Here is a 25,888-nt window from a genome sequence, read left to right as displayed (position 1 = left end):
GGCTAAAACCCACTTCATCAGATGCATGGAGTGAAATAAATGTGTTAGTCTCTAAGGTGCCACAAGGACTCCTCATTGTTTTTGCTGATACAGACTAACACAGCTACCACTCAGAAACCTGTAATAAATCAGTGGGTGGGAAACTTGTAGTTATCAGAGACAACTTGACCACCTAGTGGAAAAATGGCTAGCTGAATACACATCATCTCTCCTCCCTGAAAGGAAGGGGCGGGGATAACATCTCTCCCATCACACTTGTTGTAATAAGACACCAGGACACTGGGCCTCAGCTGATCGGTTACAGTATTTATCACTGGTGAAATTAAACAAGCAAGGCAGAAACTGTACAAGCACCAGCAGGTACGGCGGGTGCATTTCATTTTGGTTTTTAAGAGTGTGCAACAATTCCTGCACAAACCAGGGTCCCAATCTTGAAAGGTGCTAAGCACTCAGGGTTGGATTCTCAAAAGCACCTCAGCTACTTAGGCACACCAGTGCCACTGAAAGACAATGAAGTTTGCACGCTTAAGTGATTTTTGGAAAAAAAAAAAATCCCTCCCTCAGCAACTTCTGACTTCTATGAGAAAAGTGAGCGCCTTCCAGGATGGAGCAGTTGGCATGGCAACTCCTGGCAGGCTGCTGACTGTGACCTTCCGTGCTGCAAAGTGCAGTCACTCCTGGTGTCACCTTTCTCTCTCTCTCTTATAACTCCCTCTCCTCACAGAGTAGGAAGAGTCTGCAGTTCACACCCCGAATGGCGTGGAGGTAAACGCGTTCTCCACACCTTTGCATTGCCCTGCATGTGCAGTCCTGCACTGGGAACACAGACCCCGCAATGTGGCCACAGTGCACTGAATTGATTTTAAACACAGGCTTATTTTTCTCTGTTAGGTGCTCAGCTCCTCTGTAATCTCTCTGGGGAGGAACATGACCAGGCAAGGAGCTGCTTCTTGACCTCCTCTAAAAGTAGATGCTTCCGATGACTGTGTCTTTAATTTGATTCTAGCTTTCTGTATCTCTCACCAGCAGCGATATCACTTATGAGCTGCCACTGAAGACTAGGCATCTCGGTTCCCATCCCCACAATGCCCTCCACGAACAGACTTCACAAAGGGCCTGATCCAAAGCTGGCTGAAGTCAATGGAAGTCTTTCCTCTGACTCAGTGGGGTTTTGGCTCGACCTCAAGTGCCTTTTAAAACAAACTGATCTAGCTGCATACTTCACTGTTTGAACCGTGCACTCGAATATGTGCCTGCCTCACTAATCAAACTGAAACCTGCTTCTGAACTTCTTGCATATTTTACTGATTGGCCTCTAGACTGACCCATTGCCTGACCTACTTTACAAAACCCAGAGCACTGCATACGTTGACAACTAACATGCACCTGGGAATGGCTCTTAAACAGTTACTGGGTGCTAATGACTTAGTTCATTTAGTGCTCCTTTAGAGCAGAACAAGCTACAGAATGTGAGGCTCCTCTATGCCTAAAATGTAGGTCAACCTAATTACATGGCTCAGGGGTGTGAAAAATTCACATCCCTGAGAGACATAGTTAAGCCAACCTAAGCGCCAGAACAGACACTGCTAGGCTGACAGAAGAATTCTTCCATCCAACTGACTGTCTCTCAAGAGGGTGGATTTGCTATAGCAAAAGAAAAGCTCATTCCATCACTTTAGTGTCTACACTACAACGCTACAGCAGTGTAGCTGCTGTGCAGACATAGTAGTACAGACATACGCTAAGGCCTAGTCTACACTAGGAAATGAGGTTGGTATAACTATGTTGCTCAGGTGTGTGGACAATCCAGTTAAACCGATCTAACCCCTGATGTAGGCAGCACTAGCACCTCTTGGGGAGGTGCAGTTCCTAAGGCAGCAGGAGAAGCCATCCCATCAGCATATGTAGCATCTTCGCTGAAGCACTACTGCTGCACTGAGGGGCACTGGCTGAAGTATGTAGGAGAAAAGTCTGAACAGTGCCTGCTTGCTCCATGCTTGGGACAGGGCTAAAGGTATAAGACCTTCCCTTTCACAGGCGCTAATTTCAACCACAAAATTAGCTACAAAAAGAAATACACTTTGCTCACCAGCAAATTGCCATGTAATATCAGTGGGTATGAGGAGGAGTCCTGGACTGTTAATAAACAATTTGCACTTTTATAGCACTTTACATTAGAGGATCTTATATTGCCAAACTAGCATTAATTGAGTCTTCCAACTTCTCCATGTGAAGTAGGTAAGTAAGAGGCCCATTGACTGTCAAAGGGATTTTGGCTCCTAAGTGTCCAAAGCCCTTTTGAAAATGAGATCTAAACCCCTTAATCAGTTAGTCATCTGAACACAGGGCACAGGAATGCCTTTCAATATCTGGGCCTAAATGATTTGCTCAAGGTCACACAATGATGTCAGTAGCAGAGCTAAGAAAGCATGTAGGAGCATTAATTCCCAGTCCCCTGCTTTAATCACTTGTCAATGTTACTTTGCTATAAATATCACCATGACACATCATGTCATTAGATGTCTATGCGGTTCCTTGGGAGGGGGGAAGTGAATGTGCACCAGTGGCAGCTCCAGGTGCAAATCTTAGGTATATAATCCTCTGCAATTCTTCTCAGGGGCACATGCACTCAGAAAGGGCACTTTTAAAAGTGCTCCCCAGGCTTTGGCTCTTGCTACTAGCCTGTTCACTGAAGTGCGTGTGCCCTCTGGCTTTGGAGGCCCCGGCTGGAAACAGTCCATGTTCTAGGGTTTCCCCAATGGACTTCATCCGGAAGATCCAAGGGTAACTGTGAACAAAAGGCAGGGACATTTATTTTACTTAGATATTTTTTCTGTGTGGGGCAACATCCCAGGTGACCCAATAGGGGAATCACTGGAAAGACCAAGATGAAGAAGAATCCAAGAATGAGAACATTTTCTTTTTAAAAGTAGACAATTTGCAGAACATAGCCTGCTTTCTTGATACCTGATGCAGGCACAATGCAACTGGAGGCAAGAGGAGTAAGGAAAGGAGGAGGAGGAGGATGCGCATGATACCTATAGCATACAGAATGATATGGTTAACAAGGATCTAGGTGCAAGTCACAAAAATACAGCTCCCTCCTGATTGCATGACTCCTATTAGAGGAAATTAGACCCCCAGCACCTGCAAGGTCCCATTGCCTTGATGTTGGAAGCCACAATTCTCTTCTTAGAAATCTTTGTCTTGTCAGGTTGTTTTTAATCCATAAATAGTCGAAGAGCCTCTTGTAATCTGAAGCCAGTTTCCAGCTGCCCACTTTGCTAAGCCTGACACAAAATCTGCCCTTGTCAGCTTTTGCAGGTAGAACTCTCTGCTCTGACTCTTCCTACCCACCCACCAACTGTTCTTTTCTTCCTACTTTTTGTTCCTATGAGACAAAGTTCATCAAAATAGAGTGAGTGGTTACACCATCAGAAAGTGCAACACAAAAACAGCCTCTTTGAAAAGCAACTGAACTTTCCAGCCCCATGCCTTTGCATTTTGCCACTCAACATGCCTTAAAAAGTTACTTGTTTGCAGAGTAACTTTTCATTTCAATGAGTCAGAGTTACATGCACAATTTCCACTCTGATATGAGGGTTCTAGTGCATGCAGACCCAGAGAATTCCTTCTTAAACTACTTCACCATAGTTTCTGCACCTCACCATATGTTTTGATAGTATAACTGGAAGTAAACATATGAAGGCCACTAGATGTGTCTGTGTGCTTGCACAAAGTTCCAGATGGAGCATGTTCCCTGGTAAACAAAGTAGACAAAGCTGGAACTCAAGCTGTGTGGAAGTCTGTTTGTATCTTCAGTTAATAGCTTTTTCAATAAACACTTCTTGTTTCAGTAGATCTCTGATTTTCTCTTGATACCCTGTGTCCCACCCACCATCCATCCAGTTATGGACTGGAAGTCTGCTCACTCTGGCTAATCACACAAACTAAATGGATGCCCCATGGAATTTCCTTTCTCCATCCTCTCCCTCATGCACTCGTGTCATCATTTTCTATTAAGAGGTTAAAGAAAATAAGTGTTGGGAGTCAGAACTTTAACTTTGTTTCATTTTTATTATTGACATAGGAACATATTGCTGTTTATCTTATCAGCAGACATAGAAAAGGGATGGCTTGCTATGCCCCAGCACAGGGAACTCACCAACTGAGACTTTATGTGTACATGTGATGGCCACTATCTTGGCTGACACCATGGATTGAACCAGACCTGAAACATGAGTATCTACAGCTCAAGGTGAAGAGACAGGCTCTATAACTGGGGGCTGTAACAGACTCACATCCTCTGTAAATAAGACACAGAGAAAGGTATATAAACACACACAATGAGCAACAGAGAACTCACACACTTCATGCCCACACGGGGGGAGGGAGAGCTGTAAACATGCATTAAGAGCAAACTAGACCCCCCCATAACATTTAGATGCATCCTCACTTCACCATCTTGGCTTCCTTCTAGGTCATTAAGTATTAGCTATGCTGTTCCTAGTTACTTTGCTTCAGTGTTTTGCCTTCTCTTTATCAGATCTTTATCAAGCATTTGTCCTGCTTACAACAAAGAAATCCTGATCATAGCCACTCTTTAATCTCAAGGTACATGAGGAAGGAGGAAATGAAAGAGCACAGAACTGAATACAGAGAATGTGTTAAATACTTGTTGCTGACATTTCCTGTGACAATAGCATTGCAAAGCTGAGACTCTTTAGTGCACTTCTGCTCTGAAAACTAAGGCAATATGACTACTTCTTACTCAAAGGACTTGCTTCCTTCCTTCCTCTTTAGTGACAAAGATTCAGTTAACTCAGTTCCGAATGTAGGGCCAAACCATGGTGATGTTTCGTGCTCTCAGCACCAGTGCTATTGGACCAGGCACTCTAACTGCACCTTCTCATGGCATATAAACAATGCAAGGGCTGCCAAACGTAATCAGCTTTGGTGATCACCCATCCAAGCTGCAGTTGAACCAATCACAAAGGTTAAAAAAATATATATATATTTATATTCCACTACCAATCCACCTAGCTCTTGAGGGACAATCTAAAAATTCAGAATACACTGAAGGTAAAATATGACATAAGAAAAGAGAACCCTTTAATTAATACAGTCTGGATATTATACCAGTATAATATACACATGTACATTTCTTGAATGAGCAGACACTTCCTAAATATAAATATATTAATTTGAGAGAGAGAGAGAGAGAGAGAGAGAATGCACCTCAAAGAATGAAGTGCAATGCTCCATGAACATGTACATAATTGTCAAGCATGCAAGTAGTCTTATTGACTTCATTGTATTTATACTGTACTGGAAATTTAAGTGTGTGAAGTCAATCTATTTGCACATAGGCACACGATTTCAGTGGGACTACTCACATGCTTAAAAGTTAAGTGTGTGCTCAAATGCTTTGCTGAATTGGAGCCGAATACAGTGTCTTTCATCTGAGGATGTCATAGTGTTTTAAAACACTGGTAAATAAAACCACATTATAAAGCGGGACAGTATTATAATCACTATACAGGTGGGGAAACTGAAGTACAATGAGGCTAAATCACTTGCCTCAGGTCACACAAGAAACGCTGATAACAGAACCCAGGAGTCCAACTACATAGTCCCTGTCTATAGACAAGAACTCCAATCCTTTTCCTGGATGCCAGTGAACAAAGCCCCCAACCCATGCAAGATGCGGGGGTAATGAACATTACCTCTGGGGGAATACTGTCATCTGAGTCCGAGCTGTCATCATAACCACTGCCGTCTAAATTCATCTGTAAGAGCTGGTCAATGGTGGCGTCCACAGCTCCATTGTTAGCCCTCAAAACACATTCAATAATGTCATAATCCATATTAGGGAACATAGTCTTGAAATCCTCCATGGCCTGGTTGAACTCCAGCCGTCGCACCTGCCTGGCAGGCCGGCTGTTGTTGAGTTCCTGGGCGGAAGAGCTGTTCCTTGAGCTGCCATTGCTGCTGCTCCGCCGGAACAGGCTTGTCATTTTTGAGAGCTGTTTTTGAAAAATGTTTAATCTTTTAAAACCTGCTTTAGAAATTAAAAAAAAAAAAAAGAGAGAGAGAGAGAGAGAGAGACTGTAAATCCTAGGTGAAGAATAGGTGGGAGGGGAGGGTGCCCCCTGTCGGCTTTGTGGTCAAGAAGCTACATAGCCATCCTTTAGCACTACTGCCCAGTAATCCAGCACACAAAGGGGAGACATCCAGGACGCCTCAGTAGAAGAGCAGGGATTGCTGTGCCAACATGGAGGGGCCTGGTTCCAAGCAGTGCTCCACTGGAGTCCTGTGCAGGACGGGTCTTCAGCAACACGACAGCCTCCTGAGACACTGGAGCATAATGTAACCTGGGAACAACAAAACAAAACACACTTGGAACAGAACTGTGGGGAAAACTTTTTTTTTTTTTTTTTTTTTTTAATAGAAAGAAGGGGGTTTTGGTAGAAAGATGTGGACTTCCCTCTAAATATTTCTGGAAGTTTGTCAAAAATTATCTTGAAATCATTGACAGAGAGAGAATGCGTGAAGCACCTGGTTTTCAGTAAATGAAACACTTCAAAAAAATATCAAGAATGTTTCTGATCAAAATTTTGATTTTAAAAAAGATAAGCGGGGGGTGGGAAGGAGAAAAAAAATAGTGAAAATGGGTGCGTTTCCAACCCTCTACCAGTAAACACCACACTTTAAAAAAACAAATAAAACAAAAACACCCTTCAGTTCTGACCAGCTCCATTCACAGAACACATAGATCATTTACACTATGTATGTCTATTTTGTTTGGCCAATAGCAAGGCCATGGAGCTTAACAAACAGTGTCACAGTTGCTAAAGACTGTTTTTTCTTATTAGCTGTTAATTACCTATTAGCCTGTCACAAGGTCTAAGGCAGGAAATAGTTCCCAGGATAGAAGAGGACGCTGCATATATTAAACTAATGTAATAATTTTATTAATATGATGTTAAAATAAAAAAAAGGTACAGAGTTTAAGCGTAGAAGTTTCTGGTTCTCAGGGAATAAGGTACAGATTATCAAGGGATGCAAAATTCGGTTTAGGATCAGATGGCGTAAGGAATACATAATCTGCAATATCCCCAATTGGGGGTAAAAGGTTAACGGGTCAAAGTACAGACACTGAGATATGGGGGTATGTTCAGGTGTGGAATATAATGAGTGGATACGATGATGAGGATGGATTTACCCTCATTTGGTGAGATTTAATATTCAGTGAGTTTATGGTTCCAGTTCATATGGTCCAATGGAAAAAGTCTCTCGGTCTCTCTCTCATAGTTGATGCACTAATACTACATTCTACCTTAGCCACATGAAGTACAGATAATAAGGAGACTTATCTCAAGTACCAAGCAGGAGTGGAACAAAGCTGGAAATGGGGCCTGGGTCTTCCAAAATTTTGGACGCAACTCTCCAGCCAAAGAAATACAACTGGTACACAGATACAACAATGGTCATCAGTAGACAGAGAAATATACTTTTACCTCCTAGGCTGTGTCATAAATATAAAGGGAAGAGTAACCACCTTTCTGTATCCAGTGCTATAAAATCCCTCCTGGCCAGAGGCAACATCCTGTTACCTGTAAACTGTTAAGAAGCTCAGCTAATCTGGCTGGCACCTGACCCAAAGGACCAATAAGGGGACAAGATACTTTCAAATCTTGGGTGGTGGAGGGGAAGGCTTTTGTTTGTGCTCTTTATTTACGTGGTTGTTCTCTCTTGGGACTGAGAGAGGCCAGGCAGAAATCCATCTTCTCCAACCCATCCTAATCTGAGTCTCCAATATTGCAACCAGTATAGGTAAGCCAGGCAAGGCAGATTAGTTTATCTTTTGTTTTATCTGAATTTTCCATGCTAAGAGGGAGATTTATTCCTGTTTTCTGTAACTTTAAGGTTTTGCCCAGAGGGGGATCCTCTGTGTTTTGAATCTGAATACCCTATAAAGTATTTTCCATCCTGATTTTACAGAGATGATTTTTTACCTTTCTTTTATTTTTAATAAAATCCTTCTTTTAAGAACCTGGCTGATTTTTCTGTTGTTCCAAGATCCAGGGGTTTGGGTCTTTGATGATATTATAACCAATTGGTTAGGACATTATTCTCAAGCCTCCCCAGGAAAGGGCTTGGGGGGATATTTTGGGGAAAGACGTCTCTAAGTGGTCTCTTTCCCTGTTCTTTGTTTAAAACGCTTGGTGGTGGCAGCATACTGTTCAAGGACAAGGCAAAGTTTGTACCTTGGGGAAATTTTTAACCTAAGCTGGTAAGAATAAAGTTTAGGGGATCTTTCATGCAGGTCCCCACATCTGTACCCTAAAGTTCAGAGTGGGGAAGGAACCCTGACAGGCTGGGAGGAAAAGCATGACTAGGCGGACCACAATTGTGTTTTTGTGTCTGTCAAGTCCTGGCTTCCAATGCCGTTCTAACCACTAAGCTACACACTCTCCCTAAATAGCACAACACTGTATTTTCAAATATTTATTAACATTTCACAGTGACTAAGCAGACATGTTTATATGGCACTTATGGAAATGAGCACAGTTATCTGCAGAGAGCTTCAGAGGGAGATTTTAAAACTGTCAAACATTTGTATAAAACAGTCAGTCACTTGGATTTGCTACTGAGAAAGAGCAATTCAGTGTTCTCATTCAGAACAAGAACCGCAAAAGGAACCGGCATCACCACAATTTGGATAACACATTGCTTTACTCCCCTTTCCAAGTCATCATATCTATCTTCTGGCATAAATTCCTCTTTAATAAATCCCTCCTTGATACATTAGAAATTCATGAGAATAACAGCTCTAAGGAGGAAGTTAGTATGCTTTAAAAAAAAAAAAGTACTCTATTCCCTAATCAAAGGAATGCGATAACTTCCAAGAGAATGTGTCCAGAAAAAAAACAACTGTGCAGCCAATCATTCATATTATAGTAGCACACAGAAACCCCAATCAGTCATGGACTCGGGATTCTGATGTGCTACAAACACAGAAAAAAAGATGGCCTCTGCCCCAAAAAGCTTACCATCTGAACAAACGACGGCATTTTCTATCCCAAAGAATTACAATCTAAATAAAACCATTCAAAATCTCCAATTGCAGTGTTATTATTTATAGATAATTAAGTGTCTCTCTAAACAGAGAAAGTAAGTAAAACCAACTTTGACAATTTCAAAACAGCAGATAAACACCTTGCAAATATGACAAATCAAACATAGGGAAAAGTCACCAAATTCAAGATTGAAATTCACTTTAAAACATAAACTAGGACTGTCAATTAATCGCAGTTAACTCATGTGATTAACTTAAAAAAATTAATCACGATTAATCGCAGTTTTAATCACACTAATAAACAGAATACAATTACAATTTATTAAATATTTTAGATGCTTTTCTACATTTTCAAATGTATTGATTTCCATTACAATGCAGAATACAAAGTGTACAGTACTCACTTTATATTATTTTTATTTGCACTATAAAAATGATAAACAAAATAAATAGTATTTTTCAATTCACCTCCTACAAGTACTGCAGTGCAATCTCTATCGTGAAAGTGCAACTTACAAACATAGATTTTTGTTGTTGTTACATAACTGCACTCAAAAACAAAACAATTTAAAACTTCAGTGCCTACAAGTCCACTCTGTTCTACTTCTTGTGCAGCCATTCACTAAGAGAAACACATTAGTTTACATTTATGGAAGATAAAGCTGCCCGCTTATTTACATCGTCACCTGAAAGTGAGAACAGACTACACTTTCTCACTTTCAGGTTACACTGTAAACAAGAAGTGGGCAGCATTATCTCCTGCAAATGTAAACAAAACTTGGTTGTCCGAGCGATTGGCTGAACAAGAAGTAGGACAGAGTGGACTTGTAGGCGCTGAAGTTTTACATTGTTTTACTTTTGAATGCAGGTTTTTTTTTTTTGTAAGTTCAACTTTCATGACAGAGTGATTACACTACAGTATTTGTATTAAGTGAATTGAAAAATACTATTTCTTTTATTTTTACAGTGCAAATATTTACAATAAAAACAAACAAAGTGAGCAATGTACATTTTGTATTCTGTGTTGTAACTGAATCAGTATATTTGAAAATGTGGAAAACCTCCAAAAATATGTATATAAATAGCATTCTATTATTGTTTAACAGCATGATTAATTGCGCGATTAATTGCAATTAATATTCTAATTGCTTGACAGCCCTACCATAAACAGATTATATAGCTCCTGCCTCTCATTTGGAGACAGGGCAAAATTCATCTCTAGATTAACTCCACTGATTAACAGACTTACACCAAGGACAATTTTGGTCCATAATGTACATTTTCAAGGGCTTTTTCTTAATTGGCACGTGGAGAGTTCAATACAACTGTTCCAGAAATTATATTTAATTACAAAAGAACCCAAATCAAATTATTTTAAAATAAAAATGTCAGAAGGACCTTAGCAACGTCATGTAATCAGATTCAAAACATTAGGCAGAGCAATAACCTCCTAAGTCACCCATGCATAATTGTTTGATTATCATGTATATGTATTATGCATGAAAGTTATGTTCCTTATACTAACCAATTCATGTTAGCAATAAAGCTGCAGGCTTTTACACCTTGAGTTATTCTAAGCAATTTAATAGGCTGCACAGAGTAGCCCAGTATCCAAGCAAAGAACAATGACAATGCAGTAGAGACCCCTCAAGGGAACTGTATTAAGCCCACAGAAGCATTAGACGGATGCACTTAATTTTGCACTTCTGTTTGAAGTCTCTTTTCAAAACAATGCCCTGTTCTGTCACTGATGCCTCATGGGAGCACTCTCTTTAGTAAGTATTCTGGGGTGCACCCATGTCCCCCTTTTTTCTGTCTTATTTTGTATTCTGCATTGTAATTGAAATCAATATATTTTGAAAAGGTAGAAAAACATCCAAAAATACTTACAATATTCATATTCTATTATTGTTTAACAGTGCAATTAAAACTGTGACCTAATTTTTTTTAATATCGTAATTAATCGCAGTTAATTTTTTAAATCATTTTACGACCCTAATTATTTGTATTACAGTAGTGACTATAGAGCCTCATTGTGCTTGGCATTGTATATACACAAACTGAGAGGCTGTCCCTGCTCCAAAGAGTTCACAATCTAAATCAGCGATTCTCAACCTGCGGGCTGCAGGCGGCTTGCGGACCAATCAGTAAACAGCTGTGGCCCACGAGACATCCTCAGGGCCATACAGGTAGTATATACGTTGCGTGGATGCAGCCCACATAACACATAGAAAGCTGCATATGCAGCCCACAATGGGTAAATAGATTGAGAACCTGACCTAAATGAAAGGGAGTACTTGTGGCACCTTAGAGACTAACAAATTTATTTGAGCCTAAGCTTTCGTGAGCTACAGCTCACTTCATCGGATGCTGTAGCTCACGAAAGCTTAGGCTCAAATAAATTTGTTAGTCTCTAAGGTGCCACAAGTACTGCCTTTCTTTTTTGCGAATACAGACTAACATGGCTGCTACTCTGTGACCTAAATGAACAAGACAAAGAGGGAGTGGGGGTCAGGAATAGCACTGTTCCCATTTTACAGTTAAGGAACAGGAGGCACGAGATTAAATGTCGGGCCCAAAATCACTTAAGAAGTCTGTGGCAGAGCACAGTATTGAACCCTTTTGGGAGGCACAGTCCAGTGCCTCAGCCATAAGATTATCCTTCCTCCTCAATGAAAAAATGGGATCTTTGTTTATAAGGGTTCATCCACCCCCTCCTCAGATGAACGCCTAATCCTAGCACAATCATACACTCTGTGCCCCATCTCCACTAGCTCTTAACTGCATTAGGGAGCCATGCATAAACTCAATGTAAACATGGTTCCAAATGAAAATACGTCTACACTACAACAGCAGCCATGTTTGGGGAGGGGAGGGGGGCACTGCTGCATGGTTGTCCTCCGGTACAATTACATATGGTTTTGTACTGCAACGCAGATTGGATTGAACCACGTTTGAACTGATTCCGCAAATATGCACAGCCCTGCACCATTAACCACCACGCGGTAAATGGTTCCTTCAATTCAGCTATGTTTGCAGCATAGACAGGACATTAGAACATGCAGCATAAGGAAGGCTCTAATGCAGCGTTTCTCAAACTGGGGTCTGCGGACCCCAGGGGTGCCCGAGGTACTCCAAGGGGTCCACAGGCCCCACTGATCAACTCCTCCCTCTCCCTCCCTCAACTCCTCCCATTCCCTCTATCTCCCAGAGGCTACTGAAGCCAAACTGGGAGATTTTAGGCACTAAAAGTCCAGCCACACAGTGGGTCCTGTGCCGCTCCTGGAAGCGGCCGGCATATCCCTGTGGCTCCTGGTGCAGGGGGTCTCAGCAGGCTGTCCCCACCCTGAATGCCAATTCTGCAGCTCCCATTGGCTGCAGTTTCCAGCCAATGGGAGCGGCGGGGGCAGTGCTTGCAGGCAGGGGCAGCGCGTGGAGATCCCCTGCCCCTGCCCCCCCCCCGCCTAGGAGCTGCCGCCAGAGAGCTATGCCAGTTGCTTTCGGGAGCTGCTCAAGGTAAGCGTTGCCCAGCCAGAGCCCACGCCCCCTCCCACACCCAAATTCCCTCCCAGAGCCTGTACCCTGCCCCCCAACCTGCATCCCAACCCCCTGCCCCAGCCTAGTGAAAGTGAGTGAAGGTGGGAGAGAGCAAGTGACAGAGGGAGTGCAGATGGAGGGAGTGGGGAGCAGGAAGTGGTGGGGAAAGGACTTGGGGAAATGGGTGGAGTGCCTAGGGCTGAGCGGAGGGGCTTGGAGGACCCTGAAAAATTTTAAATCAAAATGGGGATCCTCACATTGCTAAAGTTTGAGAACCGCTGCTCTAGTGTAAGCACCTGTGGGACTAGAACCTGAGATCATTGTGGTTCTGGGCCACCAACACTTACACATTGCCATTTGGAGCTCATGCTGGGTTTCTGCTGGGTGACCCTGTAAAGCTAAATACTGCAGGAAGTTCCACCTAGTGGAGCCTTGGCAGCCCCCTTGCAGCCCACTGATTGACCCATGCCGGTATATAAGCCAGGAAATCATTATAGGAGCTGTCTGAGCAATTATGAAGACTACCCGCTTCTGGCTCCAGACTCTGCATTACCATGAACCTTAGACTCTGGCTCCTGACCCCAGTTCGTCCCCAACTCCACTACTTGCTTCCTGTCTGTAACCTGGTGCCTGACCCTGACTTCCTGGTATCCCGACCTGGCTCAACCCCAATTCCATTACAGGTCTCCTGCCTGCAACTCAGTGCCTGACCCCGACTTCCTAATACCCTCACTTGGCTCGACCCTGACTCCATGACGTCTCCTTATCACAGCTTGATAACTGACCAGTGCATGTTCGCCACCTTCGGCCTGGCCTTGACATCTAGCCCTGGAGTTGTGTGACACAATCCATACTGGGGGGAATGACATATTTTCCAACACAGGATTCTGGATAGTGGGGGCCTTGCTCTCTTTGGCATCCATTGACAAATGCAATACTTCTATCTCTCCAAGGTTGGTGGTTGTAGGGAGTTGTGGGTTCCCACTCAGCTGGCAGTCAGTGTGTAGGGACAAGGCGAGTGGGAAAGCGGGCAGTAACCTTGTCTGCTGGTAGCCTCAGGTCACTGTAAACAGAATTGCCAACAATCCATCCAACACGCTACATAGTAACAGTAATAAAATAAATTATCGTATAACTCATTCCCATTGTACAAATGGGGAAGCGGAAGCATAGAGGGGGAAAGGGACTTGCCCAATGACAATGCTGGAAACAGAACCCGGATCTCCCAGCTCCGGGTCCCTTGCCTCTCTCCAAACATAATATGAAAGGACAAGGCGGTGCCAATATAACTCATGAGGAATCAGTAGAACTTCCTGTATCACATTACTACTCAATCAAGTTCTGCTCCCAACCAACCCGCCCTCCCTAAACTACCCTGAACAAACTTTCCCTGAGTTTTGGCCCAATATAGCAAGTTAACGGCAGGGCTCTGAAAATCAGGGTTCATGCAGGGAAAGTAAGAAGGCTGTTTTGTTGTAAAGTTGTTCCAGTCATCAGTGCAGAAAGCAGTACAAACCGTGTCTGATAGTTCAGCCAATGTTTACTGAGTCTCACACCAAAGCACCTAGCCTTGAGCAATATGAGCTGTATCCTGCACAGGTCTTTGAAGAGAGATGTGCTTACTGCAAACAAACTTTTCTACATGGGAAAGCACTTATTACTGGGCAAATGATAAAGCCAGACATATGTTAACTGTGACATTTCACAAATGTATTCCTCTGCTGGAATTCCTCCTGCTTTTTGAATTTACCATACTGGGATTTTTTCATTTCTCACATTCCATCAGAATTATCAATTAATCTTCCACCTACACTACAAAAACAAGAGCATTTTGGTTTTGTTGCTGGTTTCTGCTGTATATATAGGACACTTTTCCACTAGTTCTTTGAGAAGGAAGGTCCCTGTTTGGATTTTATTTTTTTTATGGTTAATCTCTCCTCAGACTGTTGCCCTAAATCCAACCTAAACTAATTTGTTGCCTTTCCAAACCAAGGCCGAAATCCTGCAACTAGAACCATGTAGGAGCATCCCTGCACCCACACTGATCAAATTGCAGAACTGGGGCCTAAAATTCTGACTGCCTATTTATTATTAATAATGAACCAGGACCCCATTGTGCTACAAACACAGAACAAAAAGACAGTCTCTGCCCCAAACACCAAACAATGTAAATAGTACAAGAGACAACAGATTCATACAAATAGTCTGAGAAGGAAACAATGCAACAATATTGTCAGCATGATACACTAGCAGTTTAACTGTTGTCAAGTTTTTTTCTAGGCTTCATGGCAGAGAACAGAGAGATCCTGATGTTAATTTCATTGAGAGTTAAGAGCCACTCAGCATCTTAGAGGCCTTAGCCTATACTTTGCAACTTCTACCCAAAAACTGAAAAGGGCTTGACAACTGACAAGCATTACATCTCAAATATTTTGCATATGGGGAAACTGAGGCAAAAAGTTTAAGGGACTTGATATAGACTTGCTGTGTGACCTCGGGCAGAGCCAGGAATAAAACCCAGCCCTTAGGTCTTCCATTTCCTTGCATTAGCCACTAGACCATATTTCTTTCCCCTTGTTCGTTCAAAGGCATTAAGTCAGGTAACTGTCGACAGAACCCAGGCCTACGTGTTTGGTTGTTAACCTGTTGAACATGTAGCAGTTACTAAGAGGCCTGTCCTGCTTCACCATCTAATTATCCGACTCCAGAAAACAGCAAAGTACCATGGTGCATAATTGTAAGAGAGTGGAATTCCTTTGTCAGAGAAACTGTGGTAACCAGTGAGGAAACATACATTTTCAGTGTTTCATTCTGACCCCTGGCCCCCTTCACACTTACATTTTATTTTAAACTACCAAGACAGTTGCTAAGGGAGATTGAGTGCAGTCCAGAAAACCTAATGTGCTGATTAGATAAAAATACCTATTACAGATGTTTCCAAAAGTAATGAATACTAAAGAGAAATAAAAGCAGTGGCGAGCCAGGATATCAGCTATGATGTAGTAACTACACAGAGCGCTACAAATACTTTGACAGGTTTCAGAGTAGCAGCAGTGTTGGTCTGTATTCACAAAAAGAAAAGGAGTACTTGTGGCACCTTAGAGACTAACAAATTTATTTGAGCATAAGCTTTCATGATGAAGTGAGCTGTAGCTCAAGAAAGCTTATGCTCAAATAAATTTGTTAGTCTCTAAGGTGCCACAAGTACTCCTTTTTTTTTTTTAAACAAATACTTTGATCTCTCAAGTCAAACAACAACAAAATATCTCATTGCTGCTCCCACGTACTAGGCTGATGGTATCATGTCAACTCACATTATAAACCAACACATCGTCATTATGCTTTCCTGATGCTGGTGAAAGAAGGGAAAAAGTAATAACAGAGTCTCTTTAAACCCACCTCAGAAAAAAACTGAATTGGCAGAAGTCTCTTCTTCATGAATTGATTACTAACCTCTGACCAGGGAACTACAGGAATCTAGCGATGACCCTAGTGACATTTGTGGTCAAACTGTGGGAATTCTGCAGGGGATCTTGTGTACTATTCTGATCACCCCATGAGACACAAAGAAAGCCATTCAAAAACATGGCAGCTTAGTATAAAGAACAGCTTTGTAAAGACAAAAATGCAATTGCTACAGCCTTAGAACCTCAATAGTCCAAACATTCTATAAAAAAGGGTGTCTTTTTTGGTTGCTTGCTTACCAGAATTCAATGTCAATGGAATTCATCCTACAGGACAAGTGGAATTTTAAGCACCTAGAACCACACAAAGAAAGAGCAAGCGACCTCCATTGATTGGGTGTTAGTCTGCTCTTTGGACAACAAGGGAAATCTACAGCTTGCTTTATACTCCATGGCAAAATACATATGAATATGTCACTTGAAGGTACATTCAGACCACAGTAGCCACTGCTGAGAATATAGTAAATTGCTTGCCATATAAGTGTCTTCATACACTGGGCCAAATCCCATGTCCTTACTCAATCTCTGATCCCAACATTTGTGGTCACAGTCTGCCCACATGGAACAACTTGTAGGACTGAGACCTCAGGATTTACACATTCCTTACTAGGATACAACTCCCATTCACTTCAGTATTTAGCCCCCAGTTTAGGAAAGCATTCTTGTTCAGGAAGGGAGCTTAAGCACATGTTTAAGTTCCAGTGCAGTCAATGATACTGTAGCATACGCTTAAAGAGAAGCACCTTTTCTGAATTTTTTTAAAATTTTCTTTATGAGCTTGTTTCTGTAAAAAGGGGCCCAGTGGTAAACTCTTTACTTTAAATAATGTATCTTAAACAAAGCCAGTTGATATTATCTGTCTTTGTCATATAGGGGCATCTAATTTAGTATCCTTTTAAAAAAAAACAGTAAGTTATGAGGTTTAGCCTTGTTTAAAAGATGTTATGCCTGATGCAACTGTAAAAGGTTATTTAGTAAATAGAGGTAGGATAAAACAAACCCTACTCACTACTCTCTAACTTGTATTATATTGCAGGGGGGAATTATTTGGGGGAACTTCCATGGCCTGTGCTATACAAGAGGTCAGACTAGATGACAACAATGGTCCTTTCTGGCCCTAGAATCTAAGAATTGCTGCCTGCCTAATACTATCGTGCTCAGATAAATTATTTACATTGTGCCAGAGGTCCCTGCTCAGAGGTGCTTACAGTCTAATTTTACTTTAGATGGGTCTTCCCTTTCCATGTGGGTGAAATCTACCATGGTCATAGACCTAGCTCAAAGCCCATGCACCCTTTTTTGATGGTTTAATTTGTGCCTAACTCTTGCACTGGCCCTCTGCACAGGGGTGAATGTCACCCTCTGGGAGGGGCCTGAAAGCATCCTAGTATGTTGCTTTACACGTGAAGAACACAGGCTCAATATTCCAAGTGCCCAAAGACACCATTGATTTCAGTTGGGTCCTCAGCACTACTCAAAATCAGGCACCATGTCAGCAAGAGATCAAGTCAGCTTGTTCCAATATCAGTAATTCCTTTCCAAGGTAGCTGTTACTCAACATGATAGGGAAGACTGGGACAATTCATCTAAAATTATAGTGCATAGCCTCTCTAAGTGCAGTAACAAACTGAATAATTGAAAGCTTCTGGTCAGAAAATTTTAAAAATTAGGTATGTGCACAATATTATGCTATACGTCAACAAGGCTCCACAGCATATCTTGCTTTAAACAACATTAAGGGATTGCGGTGTTCAGCTATTTCCAAAACCATGGAGGGCACAATACACTGTAGTTTGGAAAAAGTTTGCTGTGAAGTCTGTTTCAGTCTGTCAGTATGTCTTTGAAAAGAAGTATTAGACAGAGCAGAGATGATACATTTTGATCACAGATCTGTGCCTTTTCCCTCATGTGCCCCTAAATTTACATATGTAAAGGAACACAATTTGCAGTGATGACAATCGTGGTTGACTTACTGTAAATACATTAAAATATCTATCTTTATTAGCCCGTGCACTTCAACATTACCTGTTATCAGAGAATTTAAAACCACTTTACAGACATGGATTAATTTAAACTCACAATAAACCCTCTATGAGGTAGATGAGATCTTTACCTTTATCAATAGTTATTTTTGGGGTATTTCTTCATATTCTGTTTGTTGACAGTCTTCTTTATATTTCTTGTTAAGGAGCAAGTACGGTAAAGGAATACTTGGAAATATTGAACATAAACCAGCTAGACTGGATGACAGGAATCAGAGATTGTTAGAATTACTGCACTACTGATGATTATTTTTGTAAAGTCAATGAAGCACTGGGGAGATGCCAGGAGGTTAGAGAAAGGCAAAGGTTATGCTGATTTTCCAAAAAGTAAAGATGAGTGCTTTTGTCCGTTACCAGCCTGTCTAACTGCTTTCTCATGTAAAATAATGGAACGAATAAAAGAAAAAACACACTCGCTGAACAGCTGGAAAACAACATGCAATAAGCAGTATAGGTTTTTACAACTTCAATGGCAACATTCAGAAGCAGAAAGTGGACTTTTTAGGTACTCAATGCTTCAGTCTGTGATGCAGAAAATCATATGGTGTGATATTATTTGGCCTCGTAGCTAGAGCTAGGTACTGAAAGTCAGAACTCCCGAGTTCTGTTCCACTGTCTCACCATGGACCAGTCATCTGGGCTGAAATTTTAAAATTCACCTTAGGGGATTTGGACACCCAAATCCCATTAAAATTAATCCCACTAATAAACCTCAGCCTTAGCTTCTCTATGCCTCAGGCTCCCCATTTGTAACGTCAGGATTGTAACACTTATCTACCTATTGTGCAGTCATTTGAGGACCTCAAAAATTCTTTACAAACTTTAATTATATCCCTATTTTACAGGCAGAGAAAGCAAAGCACACAGGGGTTACACCACTAAAAGAGTCAGTGACAAAGATAGCAGTGGAATCCAGGACTCTTGGCTCCCAGATACCCAAGTGCTAATCATTAGACAGCACTGCCTCCGACGCTCCCTTCCTCCCACAGATATGCCCTACTTGGCAGTAAAGAACCTGGCCTAGAGGTCACTTTATCCAGCCTGTTCAGCTGACTCAGGGAACAGTGAGGACAAATTATACATTACCTATGAACCCTCCAGAGCATTAGCATCGCAGAGAAGCTGCGGTTGGGGGATAGCTATATACCAGACTCATTAGTGAACAGTAGAGAGATATTAATCTAATGGTAAATTATACTCAATTATGGGATTGTCTAAAAGTGCTGGGGAAACCAGTTTTTCGAGCTCGCCAAAGAACAAACAATTCTCCTGGGGCTGTTTGCATCCGACTCTAAGTGCCACTATGTGCTGACGAATGAGAGCTTCAGTAACGCAGAGCGAAAGCATCTGTGATGGCCCTGCAGGCCATCTGAAGTGGCGGGGAAGTGAGACAGCTCATTTTCACCATCTCTCAGCCTCCAATGGAGCGGGCTTTTGAGTCTGCCAGGCAGAGAGAGATGAAATATACCAAACACATTTGAGAAGAAATAGCGTGCACATGCACTAAGGGGGCAGGACACATCTTAGCTCATGTTCACAGCACAACAGGGTTGAATACCAGGACAGAATGGTACAAGAGAAATCTGTGAAACATTGGAAAAAAAATCTCTTCCCCCAAAATGGCACTTAATATAGCAAAACAAACCCATGGAAATGCCCTTGGATCAGGAGAGAAAATAAAGCTGTGAGGGTTTTTCCATAAGGTTTCATCAAACTGGGGAAGGAGGATACTATGAATGGACCCTGATTAGACTTAATGGGATAGAGTTTACCACTGGAATCAATGGGTTTATTCCAGGGATGAATTTAGCCCAACAATACTACTTTGTAGTTCCATAATGTATTTCATCCAGCTATCTCAGACTGCTTTACTAACAGCGATTAGCTCATGAGGTACGTGTTCCTACAGCCATTCATAGGTGGGGAAACTGAGGCTAAGAGAGGTTAAGCAACTTGCCCAAGGCCACATAGTGAGTCAGTGGCAGAGACAAGGGCCCTGACTCCAAGTCTTCTGCTCTAACCACTGGAGCAGCAACACAGAGCACGAGGAGCAGAACAGTCACATCCAAGTGCAGGGGGCAAAGGCAACAGACAATAGCCCAAAGCTTCAAAAGCCTTCACATTAGCTTGCTCTCAACAAACTTCTCCTAGCATCCCATCCCGTGAGCCCTCACCCCACCCACTTTTGGTTGAGTAGGTGGATGCACTTCAAACTGTGTGTCCTAGCATGAAGGGGACATGCCAAGCTCCAGAGGGGATGGAAGCCTCTGCACACTAGTCTGCCAGTAAAAAAAAGCCAAAAAAACCACACCACGCCAAACCAGCCAATGTTGCCCCAAGAGGGGCATATAAGGTCCCCACTCTCCTGCCCCATACCCCAGACAGCAGGGGAGAAGGACTCAAAGGAACCTCATCCCTATTTAATACTAGCCTGTTTCTTCCCAAGCTAGAAATACCAGTATTGCTTCAAAAGCCAAGTAACCTTTAAATGCTTCACTTGCTTCTTAAGCTAATTTTTCCTTTCACGTACACATTGACTTCAGGGGAGTTAATCCTGATTTACACTGATGTCAGTGAGATCAGAGTCAGACCTCATGTTCCTAAACTATACATTAAGGGCAACATTCATCCAGGTACAGCAGACCAAGCGCAAGTCCCTGGACATCAGTGTGTATGCCTTTGGGGATTTCGGGAGGGGACAGGCAGCAAGCCTCCCAGAGGGCAGAATGCTGGTCAGCATCCACCCTCTCCATCGGAACTGTCAAATCTAACTTATATTTGCATTTAGACCAGGTGACATAAATAGCAGAGTCCTGGACCTTAATGAAGACTAGCACAGGGGTGGCGGTTGGCCAAGAAATCCACCCTTTGTGCAGCCTCCTTCATCTAAGCATTGAAATTGTTGTATGCAAGATAGGTGTGGACTAAGTAAGGTTGGTGATTGGCTGAGTTATCTCTGTTATCACAATGGTCTAGGACTTTTGGCCTGGCAAAGATATACACCTTATTGTAGCTATATATTACATGGGTGTAATTCATAAAGTCAAAACAGCTTAGAACTTAAAAACCGGGTAACAGACTGAATCCCAGTGATGACTGAACCTGGTGATATTCTGAACAAAAAGAGCTCTCAGCCATGCTTGTAGCTATTTCTATTGCTTCATACTGACTCAGCAGACATTCTAGAATGACACACAGAGTGGCAATCCTGGATCCTATTATATAGATTACAGGAGGGGAGCATATAATGGACGGAAGCAGACACCCCTCTGAGTTCAGTCTCTGCTTCCGTCCACGACTGCTCAGAGCCTGCCTGTTTTCCATTTGTCCCTTGCTCTCAGGAAAGGATTTATCCCATTATTTATCACCTCACATAATATCACATGACTCCAAAAGATAAAGCTTTCAGGAAAAATGCCAAAATAGACACCTGATGCCTTTTGCTTCCCCTGTACCTTGCTAGTCTCTAACTTGGCATTCTTCTTGTAGCTCCAGTTCCTGGAGCCAATTTGAAACCAGAAAGATTAAACTGTGTCAGTTTCTCTCCCTCCTGGCTGCAGAGCGCAGTTTGAAAGCATGATCCTCACAGCCTCATTAAATAAAGGCGGCAAACAAAATAGAATCCATATTTGATTTATTTATTTTTAAAACCTTCATGACTTAAGCCCATCTCATGATTTTCTGAATGCTTGGGACTGGCACTACTAGCTACCCAAAGTTACACACAACAGGTCACAACCACACCAGCTCCTTCTAGCCTGAGCCCTCCCTGTACAGAAAGCCTGTGGAGCGATATCACATTGATCAAAATATCACATTGATCAAAGGAATACAGAAAATCACAATTCCTTCCAAACAGGTTCATTTATTTGTCACAGGACTTCATTCCACCCAAGGGAAGGGAAGGGGACTGGCAAATGGCTCGAGTAAAATCTCATTAGCTAATTCAATTGTTTTTGACACCCCTTGGAAGAGAATGGTTCATTACCAGGCAAATGGAGAGTGCCCTCCATTCTCAAGCTTGTTGTCATATAACACAACGCAATATTACGATCCCCAAGATTTAAATTATAAGTGCTGTTCAAACAGTGAGATCACAGTAGGGTTAGATCTTTCAAACATTTTCATGCACTTTGTTCTAGGGGGTCATTTTAATACTCTGGGAGCAAGGGAGAGAGGATAGCATCTCTCTGTATTAACAAGATAAAACCTACTATCCTTTCATTGGTTTTAAAACCCAACAGGCAAATTGTTCTAGCAAGCAGACAATGCACGATCTCTGGTTCAGGAATAGGGCTAAGGATCATGACACAACCCAGCACATTTTGTTTGCCCTTCTTGCTGTTGAGAGACCAAATTCACTACCACAGGTTGACAAGATGTTGCTACTGCCTTCCTGCATGGAACTGATGTTGACATGGAACCCGGAAGTAAGTTATTGTTATATCACAACACAGGAAAGAAACTCTCTCTTTTAATAGCTGCATATTCAAACCAAGCACAAAGTCAACACAATCATTTTCTAATGCTGTTATTCTACAATCAAACCAACTGCATAATACCCACAGGAGTTCTAGCTGCAATAATAAATAATAATCATTTGCTCTTATACAAGAACTTTCATGTGAAAATTGGTTTGAGCATGGGCCTGCTAAACCCAGGGTTGTGAGCTCAATCCTTGAGGGGGCCATTTAGGGATCGGGGCAAAAATTGGTGATTGGTTCTGCTTTGAGCAAAGGGTTGGACTAGATGACCTCCTGAGGTCCCTTCCAACCCTGATATTCTGTGAAAAGTAAATCTCGGGGGGGGGGGGGGGGAGAAGTTATTCTAGAAAATGCCCAAACACAGATCTGCCTGATAGATTGACTGGCTGCTTGGGAGGCATGAGGTTCTGCTTGTGTCAAAGAGCGTGTGCTTGCATCTAGCTCACAAAGCACTACAATTTTAATCCTATATCTGGATATTTATGTGGCTTGGTTGCTGGATTATCCAAATGTCTTCCAAGCACGTCCAGGCCGCACAAAGGTGCTGCGAGGATGACCACATTAAGGACTGTGAGGTACTTAGATACTATGGTAATGGGGGACCTTCAGATAGATAGTATTTAAAAACAGAACTAACAACAATATCATTTATCATAATGTATATACATACATACATACACACCTCTACATATACCAGTGTGTATATAATATACATGTGGGAGTAGAAGTTACTAAAGTCAAAGAAATACAAATAAGTTTTGCACTTAATTCTATGAGTGCTTCATTCTGCGTCTGTTCTTATCTCTTGTGGGAGCAATTTTCACAGTCTAGGTCCAGCTGCTCTGAAAGTTCTTGCTCCAGAATTTCTAAGTCTCCCTCTTTTGGTAGGGCAACTTCACTGTTCTAGGGGAATGCAGCTGTCATGGCAGGTCATGGACGGACAGGAGTTCTCTGATACTGCTAGACCCAGTGTCAGAAAGGGCTATACCCTACCAAAACAGAGATTTTAATTTGGATTCTGCATTGAATAGAGAACCAGTGCAGCGAGCTGAGTGCCAAGGCGATATGTTTCTGGAGACCTGTAGTGCTAAAAACACGCTGCTGAGTTTCTGTACCAGTTGGGGCTTTTTCAGGTTGTGCGAGTTCATTCCTATCAGATATAAGCTTCTTCTAACTCTACATAACACCTACAGATATTTGCAAGACTTTCCTTAGTCTTTACATTTGCCAGTAAAATTAATTTTAACAACAGTACACACTGTGAGGTTTTAAATATCAATATCACCAATATCAGTAGGAAGAAAAAGTATTTTTTTAAAATCTCCAGGTGTTTATGTTCTGCTGATGAAATTAAACTGAGCCTTAAAAAAGAAAAAAGTAACAGACAAACACACAATAATTGCTTTTACACTGTAAAAAAGGGCTGACTTATTTCATCCAAGCCCAGGCTTGGAATTTGTGTTGTGTATGTGTAATCAGACGGAGAATACAGCAGCAACAATCCGGCTCAAGCAGCCTTCAGTGTCACTTTGTGATACCACTGGACAAGATGAGGAGAGCTCGGTTTCACATTTTGAACTATAGCAACGTAGCTGGTTGATCTCCAAAATATTATCTCATGATAAACTGACCTTAGGCGACTTCTGTTGCACAAGAATAAATTAGCGTGTGGCTGCCTGTTTGAATTCATTAAGATTTAAATGGTTGCCATGTTTTCTTCTCAGGACTATTACCGGATAATAATAATTATAGAGATGGGCCCAAAATCCTGGCTTGGCAGGTACTGTTTTAAAATGGTTTACAAGGTGTGAAAAACACAATATTGTAACCTTGTGCAAGTTCACCATGAACACCTCCGTCTCTCCCCTACTCCTAACATTAGCAGATGCTGATCATAGGTGCAATCGCATTCCTAAGTGCTGGCACTCTTACAAGTTTAAATCTAATAACTAACAACATTCAGTTAAATTCTGCTCATTAAGGTAAAGCAGAACCACTAGTTATTGGTACCTGTCTGAGATACCTGCTCGTTTGGCAGCCATACATTGTGACACAATTATCAGCAATCAAATCTTACATTTATACCTCTCTTTCCATCCCAAAGGCACACAACACGTGTTTACAAAATATAGCTCTTATGTGTAAGAATTGCTCTCTTTGATTAAATGCAGCCATGTCCATAGTGAAAAGTGGCAGATGTTGATGTTAGAACAAAGAATTCTGCATTGTGTTGAAACTCTATGGCCTGACCCAAAACCACTGAAATCAAAGGGAGTCCTACAATGGGCTTTGGACCAGGCCCCTACAGAGTTTTATGGCAAGCAGAATGCAATCACATCAGCTAGAATTGGCTGGCCACTATGACTAATTCCCATACCCTCCAGGGAAAGAACTGTAGCATCTTCAATGACGAGAAGTGGTTAAGACTGTGGTCTTAATTCTCATAGGAAAAAGAAGCACTGCACCCCAAGCACTAGGATAAGGCATTGCTTCAGTACTGTCCCAGGAAGACGTGGGTCATGTACCAAACCTACAACTGATAGATTAAAATCAGACTGCCCATGTGTCCCTGTCCATTTGGTTGGCCTAACATCTCCATTTCCCTTTCAATCTCATTCCAATATCAGTAGCAATGTCCCCATAATTTGAAGATCAACATAATCTGAAGATTCCAACAACCCTCTGAAGTATTTTAATAACCGTTTTACAAATCGGTGAACCATGGCTCAGAGAAGTTAAGCAGTTTGCGGGATGTCACACAGGAAGACACAGGTGTAAATGGAACATAGAAGTCCGGATTCTAGTCTCCGGTCCTGACTCACAGAGGCCATATTTATTGGTTCTCTCAGTCTCCAATCACATTCTTCCTTAGAAAGGGGACACAGTGCGTTGGCAGTAACAACTGGCACTCCACAGAGATGTTGGCAAAAACACAACCGAGTTGGAGATAATTTGTTAAACTGAAAAGGTAGAGTTTACCAAGAAAGCCCGGGGGCAGAAGGGCGAGGGGGGATATCTTTATCTTCATCTGAGATTAATAAAAGCATATTCGACAAATATGTTTGGGTTTCCATTTTTTCCCCCCTGCTCTCAGCAGATTTGGTGAGCCCAGATCTCTGTGTCTGCCAGTGCTATGCAGCATGTTTTACATCTGGCAAAAGAAACCCAGGCTGTTAGGCTGGCCAAACAGGATATCTAAACTGCAATTAGTAAAAGGTTTACACAGCCAAGGTCCCTTTTTACGCTACAGAGGTGGTGTCTGGGAGTCATCTCTGCTAG

General features: G+C 42.1%; 1 protein-coding gene across 6 annotated transcripts in view; it reads right to left on the bottom strand.

Annotated features, from left to right (window-relative positions):
* Positions 1-25,888, bottom strand: part of CUEDC1 (CUE domain containing 1) — a 115,203-nt gene that overhangs the window by 20,317 nt on the left and 68,998 nt on the right. For all 6 annotated transcript variants that reach the window (XM_038376038.2, XM_043499269.1, XM_043499271.1 and 3 more), the window contains one exon: positions 5,727-6,374. In XM_038376038.2, coding sequence (XP_038231966.1) covers positions 5,727-6,017 — 291 coding nt within the window. In that variant the 5' untranslated portion in view covers positions 6,018-6,374. The remainder of the gene's footprint in view (positions 1-5,726; positions 6,375-25,888) is intronic.

Source organism: Dermochelys coriacea, chromosome 17, assembly GCF_009764565.3.
Source record: "Dermochelys coriacea isolate rDerCor1 chromosome 17, rDerCor1.pri.v4, whole genome shotgun sequence".
In the NCBI taxonomy this organism is placed as follows: domain Eukaryota; kingdom Metazoa; phylum Chordata; order Testudines; family Dermochelyidae; genus Dermochelys; species Dermochelys coriacea.
Note: the sequence above shows the minus strand (reverse complement) of the source record. Positions and strands in the feature narration are given on the sequence as shown.